A 13,875-nucleotide genomic window follows, 5' to 3' on the forward strand; every position below is an offset into this window, starting at 1 on the left:
GTGAAATGAAAAGTTCTCATAACTTTATTATTGGCGCTATTCACATGAAACAAAAACATCCAGAATCCATTGATGTAATATTTAATTTTTATTGCAATTAGGTTTGAAGTTATAATACAAACTGTAATTTTTCAAATGTTAACTATAACAATTTCGATAACGATAATAAAATCGCTTTTTTCCTTTTTCAAAAATATATAACATGCCTATTTATAATAATCTGTGAACTTCAGATAATTAAGATATTATATTCGGTGGCCACCAAGGTCGATACCGTAAGATTTTTTCAATATTTTAACATTTTCAAATTGATACAGTTTGTTCTTCGAATGTGACCAAAATAAAAAATTTAAATCAAATTTAGTTATCAACCCATGAAATTTTTGTTTCTTCCTGTGTTTTCCGAAAGTTGCAGACTACTCCACATATTTGGAAATAGTTGTTTGTCCTCATTTGAAGTTCAGGTGAAGGGTTTGCTCAAGTAACCTTTCCTCTTTTCATACGTAGAATTAATTGAAATAATAAGAAATATCTTGATTTTGTTGAATTTGAGTTGTCCAAATTCATGATCTTCTGATAAACACCCTGTACATTTTTGGTCCAAACTGCAAATAGTCATATAATACTACATATTTGCAGAATCAAAAATGAAAAAGGTTTTTTCGAAAAAACCAATTTCTGCAGGAATATTAAAAAAAAATGTGTCATCATCGCCATAAGAATCACGAACTGTTGAATATTTACCCAAGGTATGGCAATTTCCGAAATAGTCGTCAAAAAAGCTATCTAATGATGCAATAATATACTGAGTGTGCCATTCGAAATAAGGAAATAGTGGTCTGTTTCCGGTATAACCGGAAGTTGCAGAGATCTGAAAATATTTTAAGGAGAAAGATCATTGCCTCAAACTCCAATATGCAAATTTTCAGATCAAAATTACGATTAGTTTTCCATAAACGTCTATTAGGCCATCGCGGTTTTTCACCTTGTATTACAATTGTTGTATCCAATACGCGTAAAAGTTCTTGATCCCCAACTTATTTGTTTTTCCGAATTTTTATCCGTGTATTTGGGAAGTTGAGTCCAAGGTACCTCATGCAAGACATGCTCGAATTCCCGCTAATAACATTGCATTTGTTTACATCCCCAACAGCAGTTGATACTCTAGATCGAAGCATATCAATGAATCAACGTTCTGCGTTCTGTTGCTTTTCCGATACAAGATCAATCGAACCACGACTATCAGCACGTGAACCAGTACAGATTAACTTAGTTAAATAGTGCTGCTCAAAATGCGCCGTTATCAGAAGTGGTTGTATATCAATTAAAACAGCATCGATCATTCCCACTAATATCCGATTCTTGCACGAATGTGAATATAAATTACTGTTTTCGTTGTTTGCTGGACATCACGAATATCGAAAGCTACTAGCCACTCCAGTTTTAGCGGTGGAGTTCGGTGCTACTCTGCAAGTATTATACCGGTGGTAGAATAGTGCGATTCGAACTTTTGACTGGCCGGTGTAGTCTGTTTTTCGATACGGTCCCTAGATTTTATTTTCGACTGTTGTATCAACATGACGGAGGAATGGCACCATCAGCCCCTGAAGAAACAGACTACTTGTTTACACATACGAAGTGTGGCTTCCATCGATATTGAGTTCGAAGATTTGAAGTATACTGTACCACAAAAAAATGGTGAGTTTTTCACAATAACAATATAAAAAAAAATTATAGAAGAAATTATAGATAACTTAATTCATATCAAAATTTTAGTCTTCTATATGTATGAATACTTTTAATGCCAATAGAGATTTAGATATTAGTATTTGGCAGAATATTCTAACTAAGTAATCGGAAATTATACGAGTTAAATCTTTAGAAACAAATTTTAAAATTTCAGTTTGAAAAAATTTAGGGTCAAACTTCGAGAATTTCCTAATCAGTATCATAATAACATATACCTAGCAGGTTTTAAATTCATAGTGTTATGGTACATTTTCAGAATTCTTTTCCTTCGTTTTAAAAAATGAAAGAGACTTTATAAATGAAATAATATCATCACTTTTCGATTGTTTATGATAAAAAAATCACAGCAAATTTCACTAAGAGATTTATAATTTACAATTTTTCGAGATAAAATCACCCATCAAGAAGAATATAAAAATATTTTCAATGAAATATCTAAAATTGATAATTGCAGAAAAAAAAACAATAAGAAGAAATGCGAATTTCAGAAAAAAGGTTATTATTGTTTTCATCTTATAAATATTCTTATTCTTTGAAAAATTCATAATTTTATATTGTACGTTATACGTGAATAGATAAGACGTACATATCTACAATATAAAATTATGAATTCAACTTTTGTTTTTTACTCTTCAAAATTTGTTTGTGTTTTGAATCAAATTTTATTCAAAGTAGCTTTATATATTTCCATACAAAAGCATTGGACAGAGAACCTACGGTTATATTCTAAACATACATTCATAAAACTCTGTTTCAATTTTCTTAATGTTGTCATTGGATTTTTTCCACTTAATCTGTTGAATGATTTCACACATTAAGTATTCGTAGAATGTAAAAATATAAATAAAAATTCATTTCTCCTTGTTAAATTTTGACCCTCATTGTTGAACTCCAGGAAGCTTTTTGATATTTATGCCGAAATGTACCTATTGTTTTTCTTTATTTTCGGTTTTTATGTGTTCCGTGATATATTTTTGGACGATCTTTCGCATTTTGTTGAATCTTGGCTAATTTTCATCAAGTAAATTTAATAGAAATGTTAAATTTCGCGAATTAAAGTATGTAACTAACTACACAATTATCCAAGAGATCTTTACAAACGATTACCGACAACATTACAACGATATTAGTATCATCAGACACAAAAGTTTCCGAAGATGACAACAACGTTATTGTAACGTCTTCAAACGTATATGTAAAAAGATCCCGTGAGTGAATCTACTTCAACTTTAGTAACCGCAGAAATTGATTTCATTTTGTATTTCTTTAATATAGGTATACTAAAAAAACTCTCTCGTTCATTATTTTCAATAATAAACCTTTGAACTTATCAAAATTTAGATCGAAATATACCTATATGTAGAATTGGGAAATCAAAGAAAATAGTTAATTTCACGGAGACTTTATTGAGACTCATTTCGATTATTTGCATGAAATTAAGCGAAGGAATAGTTGACTAAACCACATTGATCTTCTTCCTTGTTGGAACACACGATCCATGAACAATCTGAAAATAATTAAATAAAATCAAAAAATTCTCTCTGGTATTTGATATGCACAATTATGTAATAGCGAATATATATCTATGAGGTTATACTTGATATAATGGTTTTCAAGTCCTATCTTTTATGATATGAAAAATGATTTTCATTCGAGAATATTACAAATTAAAACTGAGAAATATAATTAATAATTTATTGATGAGAAATATTTCTTGGAAATTCAATATAGGAACCCAATCATTTGACGTTTGTCTGAGGTTATATTGAACATAGTTTTCAAGTTCTACTCATCATGATTTGATTTTCTCCTCCATTCAGATTTAAGAAAAAAAATCTCAGGGTTCAAATCCCGCTGCTGAACATTTATTACACGTTTTTTCTATTGATATTCCTCATTTTTATTGGAATATTATGGGGGGAAGTAATAAAGCATAATGTAAAATTTCCTGTGTTTCCTCATTTTATTATGATTGGATTCATTAGAGGCAAAAAACGCCAATGACTGAATGTTATTTTTTTTTAGAGTCCAAGATTTTTTTCCAGAAACAAGATATCAGTGAAGGACTGTTTTTTCAATTGGGATCTGTTATCCCTGTAAGATTAGGTAATGATATTCTGTGAATCCAACTGGTACGAATTTTCTGATTATTTCAAAGAAATGAGTTTTTATCGTTCAATTGTCCATTTCGTGAAATGAAAGCAACGCAGTTACATAAAAACGATAAACCTTTCTATGGTTATCTATATTATCTAATTTTTTTCTTCAAAAGTCTGAACTCCAAACTGATTATTATAGAAATGCATCGAGTGATGAAGTTGTTGATAATTTAATTCGATTCTCGAATATCCGGTTGATGGAAATTTTTCTTATTTCAATTCGGTCATAAATTAATTCGAAATAGATAGCGGATATTTGCATCGACAGATTAAACTATCGAAGAAAACTGAATTTCATTATCCGTTATCTATAAATTTGAATGGGTTTATATTTTTACGGTAACTTTCGATAGTAGATATCTGAAAAGAAAAAATGTATTAAATTGGAAAAACAGTGTGTACATAGTGTAAGGAATAAATTCATTATCCAGAAATGGTAAATGTCGAAAGAATTCGAGACGAATCGTTCTCCGAATTTTTGGATAACTGATTTGATTGGCTAACTTCATATACCTACAAAATTCAGCAGAATCTGACCGATGGATTCTTAGATATCGAAATTCTCAAAAATCATTTTTTTAATCTTCCAATTATACGATCCTTCCAACAGAAAAAAATGAGTCGCTTTATCATGGGAAAGCGGTTACTGTTCAATAAAATTTCTTCATTTCCGGAACACAAATTCGTTATCATGTTGTAAATTTTTTTTACAAATCAGGTCTTCCTCAACCAATTATGTAGTACATAACTTCAGGAAACGAAATTCCTAAGTAAAATGTAAGATTGCAAGAATGCATAGGCATTGTGTCATCTTAGCGATAGAAGGAAATACATTTAGGTGGATTGTTTAAATGACTTATATTTTTCAAATAATCTGTAATTTTTCATATATGCAATTTCATTCTGCACATATTTTCAAGATCTACTTAGATATTCTACAATAAACTTCACCTATATCTTTACAAGTTATCATTTCAAACCGTGTGTGATAAATTTCAAGAATAGTAATTTCGAATTTTTTATAATGTATATTCTATTGGCCATTATAATGATACTAGGATTTGGAATATCTTTTCCGATATAAATATAAAGAGAGAATTTATTTGCAATGAACATTCCAACAAAGCAACTACTGTAATCGTCAAATCATTATCACTTCTATATGTTCAATATCACACAGTGTAATATCGAAAAAATACCAAACTTAAGCAGAATTGATCTTAGAGGATCATTGAACTCTCATGTGATATTCAAATTCTTCTGATGATCTTGACCAAGCCTACATATAGGCAATGTGCAATTTACATGAAACCGGTATTTTTGATAAGAACATTTTTTATAATTTTCTACAGTTATATGCGACAAAACCAAAACTACTTTTGAGTTACGTCTTTGAGTGAAATAAGTTTCTGATGATAAAGTATTTCTAATTAAAAAATGAGGAAAGCACTGAGATGAGTTTTTGAACGCTCCTCTATTCAGATTTTTTCGATATTATCCTTGAATTTTGGTTTTGACAACGCAATCAACACAGAATTTTGTGTTAAGCTCGAAATTGTTATTTTATATTCACTAGTGAAATCTCTTCCTGTTTATATCTGCTGTCAAGGAAATATTGTGTATTTTTTTGAATTTTCGTATCGTTCGGTTTATTTGATCAGTATAGAGCACTGTATATATAGCAGGTGAGACCAAAAATATCAAGTTATTCAGTGATTTCTGAAAAATTAAGCGATGGAATTTCATTCATTTCTAGATAATTTGTGGGATATCAATATCAGTTGCGATTGATGATGTTAACATCTTCAAATTTAACTGACATATCTATTGTGTATCTATTTCTTATCAAACTGCACCTGTACTGCTCATTGATATATCTAGATGTTAACATCATCAATCACAATGGATAGTGATATCCTACAAATTATCTGGAAATGAATGAAAGTCCAACGCTCAATTTTATAAAATCACTAAAGAACTTGATAAAAAAAAGTCATAAGGTATTTCAAGTAGCTCGAAGAATTTGCCAAATTCTCGTCAAATGTCTTTTTAGTTCAAAGCAGGAATTTAAACTTTTAAGCTTAATTTATGCACTTGGCAAATTATGTTGTTCAAACTTCAACTAAACCACCACTTCAATGATTGCTATCAATTCACCTACAATATTATATAAAAGACTATTGAAATAATAGTAATCTAACATTCATTTCAATATCGTTCGTCCTCCTATAAACGGTAATCCATCCTTAATATAATACATGATTACCGAGATAATAACCTATAATTTCACTCTCTTCATGTTGAAGCAATCACATTTATGTTCGAGATTATTTTTCAAAGTGATCCAGGTATGTTTTTATACAAAAAACTCTCGATCTGTAAGGAACAATTTAATTATAGTAGGGAGTTGTTAGTATATTATATACTTGTTAATTGAAGTATGTATACATATGTGGTAAAACATGGTATTGAAAGTCATTTGGGAGGTACTCATTTTATTCTTTTAACCAAATTATTGAAATTTTCCTTCTTCAAACATTTTTTTCTTCTAATTATATAGATTTGAGAAAAACATATTATTTTAATGAACATTCATTTCTGAAGTTTAAATTTTGTAGCACTTTTTTCATATGAATGATATATTTTTTCATTTGATATGTAATCGAGTCATTAACATTCAAGTGGTGATTTCACATATATACGAAATAATTTTCATACTAGTAGGATCTATTGTTATCGAAATATTGGGTAGTTTTTCGATATTTCGCTTGAAATTTCTATGGATTTAGTGAAGTGAAATTGGTATTGTGTATCTACAAGGAAATATTCACTGAAAAATTGAGTATGTTTCCGATATTCCAAGTGAATTTTTCCTGGCTCCGGAGACAATTATAACATGAGATTTTGAATAAGATTTGAAATTGTTTTTCTTGTTGTAAATGTAAAACTTCATCAGAATCGAATCAGTATCAGCGTATTCGAAATGTGAAACTATACTGAAAATTTCATTTCAGATTTTCTAGATTTCTTCGTCCTAGAGTTTTCGTGTTTACGGATGAACATGATAGAATTTGATCATAAATTCTTTATGAGTCATTCTCATCTTTTGAGACTATCAAAATCCGAAAAACAAAATGATTTCGAAAACGAAATATAGCGCTGTGTTTGGGGATCGATCACTCAAAAAGAGTGAGCATGGAAGAAATTATACCACGATATGGTTCGACTATAAAGTTATACTTTGTTGACATGTTGTCTGCAACGTATTTGTTTTTCCTTAATGAGATCATTTAGAAGCCATTCCCTGATATATTTTATCGACAATATTCGTATTGAGTGCTTTTTTATTGAAATTCATGACTTTGCATGATGTAAACAGTCCTTCATCAAGCAGAAGGATAATATTCTAGAAAAAGAGTGAAATAGTCTTTAAGAGATTTTTGGAAAGTAGAAATATAGTATCTAAATGTTTTTTTCCCAATAATCAATCAGCAATCGATAAAGGAATAAAGTCCCACCACCTCTTTGCAATTACTACAATATACAGGTAAACTAATACTTCATGAAGTGTAGCATTTTGAAGTTTCAATAGTTTTGAGTTGATTGAAAGAAAATAACATTCCAAAAAAATATTATCATTCTATGTCTATGGGAAATTTGAATTTGATATATCCTTTGGGATTGAGAATGATTGATGATCTAGTGTGTAATGGTTATTCCCTAGTGAACAATGAATGTTATATTGCTTGAAGAAATAAATGTATAACTTATTTTTGGGCTTCGTGGAAGATAAGGTCTACGCCAATGCTCCAAAATCGATTCCAGAACTTCAATATGGAATTCGTGAAGTTATCTAGGACATACAGCCGCAAAGTTGCGAAATGTTCATAAAAAATTTCATGAAAAATATATGGTGCTGCAACCGTAGCTGTTACGGCCTTTTTATTGATTTCCTCAAAAAAAAATTTTTCAATATCGAAATGAAGCTTCTCGTAGGAAATCGACGTCCCAAAGAATCCATGAGATCAGGAAATGTGTAAAATTCCTAATGTTTGTACATATTCATGTTATCTCCTACACAGATATATGCAAATGTAGGTCGAAGGTCGAACAATTTTTTTTTCGGTACAAGAGTCTGACATCATCGAAAGTACTTGGTTTCGACCTTCTAATCAAATGTTTTGGATAATATTTGTCTAAGGAATACAATTCATGAATTATTGCATAGCACAAGGATGTTGGAATATTAAGTCAAACAAAAAATCTATTGGAGTACCAATTGCATCAAGAATTTTCTGTATTTCAAATTGTTTGTTAATGTGATACATCAACATGAAGAACGCTTCGAAGTGAAATGGAAGGTCTAATTTTTCATAAAAATGCTCATTTTCAATTGGGATGATGGCAACAATAATAAGAACAAACTTATCTGAGAATTAAAGCTACCTAATAGCTTATGTTCGCAAATGAGATCATGAAGATATTTTGCAATCAATTTCTTCGCATTCAAAATTTTCTGACGCAAGAATTAAATGAGAGAAGAGTTCAAAGTTTAGCACATTTGATACGATATCGTGAAATGGAACATTACTCACATCATGAAATGAAATGATCTGTAATGCATATAGAGTCTGATATCACGCAAAAATTGAGAAAAACAGGAGCTTTTGAGCGTCATTCATGCGCCATTTGAACTCTTAAAAATTTCTAGGTCAGAATCGCATTTGAGAACGCATTTGAGTCAAACTTTATCGTTTAAGACCAATTTTGGCTCAGAATTGGAAAAATTCAACATTGTGACGAACTTATGGAGTGATCTATTCAGGGAAAAATAAGAATTTTATTATTCGCCTTGAAATCACCATATTCGATACAAAATGGTCCATATAATCTTAACTTATTTTGATTCTAGAACCTTGCGAATAGCGGAAATGTCTAAATTCTCATTTTGATTGACCTCAAATTTTTGAATAAATCACTTCAAACTGGAGCAAAATAAATGTGCCAATTATTCGCAAGGTGTATTTCAATGATTAACACGTGTATATTTTTCAATTATTTCATTTCGACGATGATTGGTCGTTAATTCATTTGAATTTATAGCTGTAATAAGTCTATCATAAATTACCAGAGATTATTAACCAATATAAACACGTCGTGTAAAATCTTCTTAATTGAAGTTTCGATAAAACTTATACCTAACATTCAATGACCTTTTTTGTGATTAGCACTTATTACATTCGGCACGATGTCTGCATTTCCGTTAAACTCACCAATGACGAATCCGTAGTCTAATTCAAATATATCCGTCCGGCTCTAAAGAAGTTAACTCTTGAATGGAAAAATCTAAAAACTTGGAATTGTCAGACAGACTCGATCTCGAATGCCTTCTCCATCCGCCGGAGGCATAGAGTAGAGTAATAAACATAGATAGAGGAAGTATACGAAATTTTTACATGTCCCCAACATGGTTAGATTTCGTTGTCGAATTGTGATATATTTTCGAATCCACAATTTTACTATATCATTATGAATGTATATTATAATGAATGAAATATATTCATTTGAGTGATTCCCGATTAAATATGCAAATTTGAATATTTGGAATCCGACATTTTTTCTAATTGTCGAATTTATAATGAGCAGAACATTTATTATTTTCTGTATCTACCTGCTGAAATTCAAGGTTTGCAACTTTTGCTTTCCTAGTGTCAACGTTGATTCACAATGGGACATTAAAAGTGCGTTCTTTGTGGAGAAACTCGCGAATTAAGTGAAATATCGTATCACTGATTTGTTTTCATTTCAGCGCGCTTAATGTCAAATTTGATACTTCATGATAAAATTTGCTTACTGAAAATGATATTTGCTCCCTCTATCTATGTTTATTACTCTGAGGCCGAAGGAAAAAGTGGTGCCTAGCTATAATAACTATCAAATATTATATGTCAAAATTCATTTAGCATGACAACCGTAACTAGACAAATTTTCCATTGATGAATCAATTATGACGATCGTTACTATAAATCTGATTTGGAATTGGATCTCCAGATTTTTATGAATTTCAAAACGTTTAAAAAATTACATATTTTATTCGGATCAGAAGTACCTACATTCGGCGGGTAAACACAGGCTCGCCATGAAAAGTGACACTTCTCCTATACTTATATTTATGAAATATTATACTATTTCTCATAATTCTGTGCCACAAATCATGTTATCCAAAACTCCTTAATAAGAAATGGGAATATTGATATCAGGAGTATCAAGTGGAATCCTACATAACTATATTCAGATCAGACTTTAAATCAGAAAGATTTCTATTTTTTTTCCTACAGGTAGCCAAATCAAAACATTTAATAATATCAAGGACAGAACGTAAGATGCTTCTTTGTTTTTACCACCGTTTAGGATCAGACACAAATTATTCATGATGCATTACTTATTTTGGTCAATTATACAAAAAAAAAAATAAACAGTGATCAGCCAGCTGGTCATTTATTATCGATTGACTCCAGTGAATGACGTAATAGGTTTAAGGTTTAAATAATATTATTTGGATATGAAAAAACACTTTTCACAGAAAACAGAATACTTGGAAAGATAAGAAAACAGCGGTGCTGCTGAAATAAAAACAGTGAACTTGAACTATAATTCTATACACTCACATCGTTATAATTATTCAAAATTTTATGGAAATTCTGTTCTGAATATCTCCCTCTGAAATTCAGCCTGGCTGTCATTATTGGTTTTGTTTATCCTGCCTTTGTTAGTCTCTCAAAATTGTTATCTTCTAGAAAGGTTCCATAGAATTTTTGGTGTTTATGTTTTCTGTTAGATTGTTTTGTATTAATTTTTTAATATTCTTTCTTTCAGACATTATTTTTCATGAGCTGTGTAGTAAAATAATTGAGTTGAGACCAAATTACATGTTGGTTCATACAATGTGCTTGACTATACAATTTCTTATCTAGAAAACTGACCATATCTAACAACTTACGTTAGAGGTTGTTTTCCTGGCAGTTTTCTAATAATAGCTTCAAACATTCAAAGAATCCTATTTTCAACCCATAATTCGTAAGCTAATACATTTTTCACTAGTACCTATCTTTCCCACTGGAAATCTGCATGCAGCAACTCACGATTTTATTGTAATTTCACACAGCAAAATTTCATCTCGATCGAATTTTTGGTTTCGTTTAGTTTTCAGTTATTTTATGGAAGACAAACTCATACCAACGGAATACCCAGTCGGATTTTGACCATACATTAACTAAACTGCGGCATTCGAGATAAGAACCTACCTTAAAAATTTTAATCTTGTTTAAGGTTGTTCCCTTCGAGAGTTATCGTGTTTACGTCTGGACGGCACAAACTATGTACCATCGTGGCGAAATGATGACCTGTTCGGGAAATGACTCCTTTAAAAAGCCTAATATCATAAAAGATATGTGAGTTGTTCACAACATTCATCGATATTCATAGCACTTAGGGATTCATCAAGCCAAGTAGCTTAACATTTTAACCAACTACTTGACTTGAAAAACAAGCTCGTGAAAAATTACATACTTGAGCTTAACATGACTTGATTTTAAATATTTATTGCTTGACTTGATATCAAGCTGTTTGATATTACTTGAGCTTGACATGCTAGCGTCGCACGGCATATATTTCTGCAATCTCGTGCCCGCTTAGACTAAATAAGGGGATTCCCCGAGCGCCGAGAAACTGAAGCATTCACCAGTGTGACTTTATTAGTAGTTTTCTCACATTTCTAAGAAATCTATTGGTAGATTTTGGTAGTTTAGGAAATGGCCAAGGATTTTTTATCAACGCCATCATCTTCAGCTCCTGTTGAAAGACAATTTTCCAGAGCTGCTCTTACAGTTATCAAAACCCGCAATAGGTTAGGCGACAAATCTATAAGGTGCTCTATGTGTCTTAGATCCTGGATGGAAATTGATGAAATCGAACAAAGCCTGGAGGTTTCTCAATATTAAGAAACTTTATTTTTTATTATTTTGTTATGCTTTATAGTGATTCAATTTATGTTTCTATTTCAAAAAAGTTGAAATTTTCAGTTTTTTCATATAATGGGTTTAATAAATGAAATATTTTTTGCAAGGTTCCTTCTCGTTCATCATTCTTATTGAAGTGACACTACCCAATAAAACTACTGAAAATCCAATAGCTTGATATGATTCAAGTACTTGATAAATAAATACTTGACTTGAATTGAGATTGAAAAACAACTACTTGACTTGAGCTTGACTTGAAAATCAAGCCAAGCAGGGAATCCCTGCATATTAAAAAAAATTGTCTCACTATGAATATTTGTTAAGTGTAATAATATTTCCAACGCAACTCTTCATTCACCTTAATTCAGAGAAAAGAATAAGCATCTGCGATTCCATTTGCATACGTACGATGAAAACATCCTTTGTGTAAAAATTGTGAAATATGATTATGAGTTAGTCGTTCAACTTTACCCGAACATAGAACTACTCAACGAGGAAATGTTGTTGAACACGTTTTTAGGGAAACTAAAAACAGGTTTCTTCTCTGCTTCCTAGTCGTAATTCCATTGCAGGCGTGATATGGACGTTGATAATCATGCTGTTCCGGATTCAGCAGCTATTTGGAATTAAGGAACTCAATCACTTTCACTGCCAATATAGGTATACGCATATTATGCGTGTTGTAGGATTAATGAAACTACAAACAGCGCGGTTATAAAATCAGTTCTTCTGTTGATTCGTAATCGTAAAACACTTGTGTGGCAAATATACAGAGTGTTTTAATAGCTTTTAATACATAACTTCCAGTTACTAGTTCAACGCCCGTAAATAACCTTAGTTCGTAATGTCAAGAAATAAAACAATCATTCTACCACGTGGAGAAAGTAGCAGAAATTATTATCCAATAAAACACAAGATTTATGTATTACTCATCGAAATTATTGTATTCTCTCAAAGTGAAAATTTTAAAGCATATTTAGGTGTTTTGTCTTGTCTTCTATTGACTGAAAACAGTTACCTGAAGTGGTAATTGGAGTTTTGGAAAGATAATAAAGTCGACTGAAGTCATATTAGGGAAATACCTACAGTGATTTAGATAAGATTGGTTTAGTATTGCTCAAAAGTAGAGATTCACGTCTTGGCTTCTTTTCAAGCTATTTGGCTTGTCGAGTAGTCAAGTACTTGAATCATATCCGAGATTATATCAAGCTACTTGATTTTTAGCAGTTTTATTGTGTAGTGCCACATCAATAAGAAAAATGATGAAATGAGAAGAAACCTTGCAAAAAACACTTTTATTCATTGAACTTATTGTATAAGAGAACCGAAATATCAACTTTCTTGAAATAGAAACATAAATAAAATCACTATAAAGCATAACAAATAAGTTTCTTTGTTTGTTTTTTTTCCATCCAGGATCTAAGACACATGAAGCATATTAAAGATTTGTCGCCTAACCTATTGCGGGTTTTTGTAACTGTAAGATCAGCTCTGGAAAATTTTCTTTCAACAGGAGCTGAAGATGCTTGGCCATTTCGGTCAAGTTTGAAAAGATATTTCTGAAACTTCCAAAATCTACCAATAGATTTTATAGAAATGCCAGAAAACTACTAATAAAGTCACACTGGCGACTGCTTCAGTCTCTCGGCGCTCGGGGAATCCCCTTATTTAGTCTAAGCACGCACGAGATTGCAGAAATAAATACCATGGGACGCGTGCATATCAAGCTCAAGTAATATCAAGTAGCTTGATATCAAGTAAAGCAATAAATATCTAAAATCAAGACAAGTCAAGCTCAAGTATGCAATTTTTCACGAGCATGTTGGTTAAAATGTCAAGCTACTTGGTTTGATAATAATAATATAATAATAATAAAGTTTATTTGCTTTCAACACAACCTAATATAATATTCTAATAATTATTGCAAATAAACACGATGAACAGAGGCT

General features: G+C 31.0%; 1 protein-coding gene across 1 annotated transcript in view; it reads left to right on the plus strand.

The window, feature by feature from the left end:
* The first annotated feature begins 1,181 nt into the window (after nucleotides 1–1,181).
* The window catches only part of LOC123684234 (ATP-binding cassette sub-family G member 1-like), a 42,699-nt gene continuing 30,005 nt past the window's right edge, over nucleotides 1,182–13,875 (plus strand). The window contains exon 1 of the mRNA XM_045623411.1: nucleotides 1,182–1,698. Coding sequence (XP_045479367.1) covers nucleotides 1,578–1,698 — 121 coding nt within the window. The 5' untranslated portion in view covers nucleotides 1,182–1,577. The remainder of the gene's footprint in view (nucleotides 1,699–13,875) is intronic.

Source organism: Harmonia axyridis, chromosome 7 (assembly GCF_914767665.1).
Source record: "Harmonia axyridis chromosome 7, icHarAxyr1.1, whole genome shotgun sequence".
Taxonomy (NCBI): Eukaryota; Metazoa; Arthropoda; class Insecta; order Coleoptera; family Coccinellidae; genus Harmonia; species Harmonia axyridis.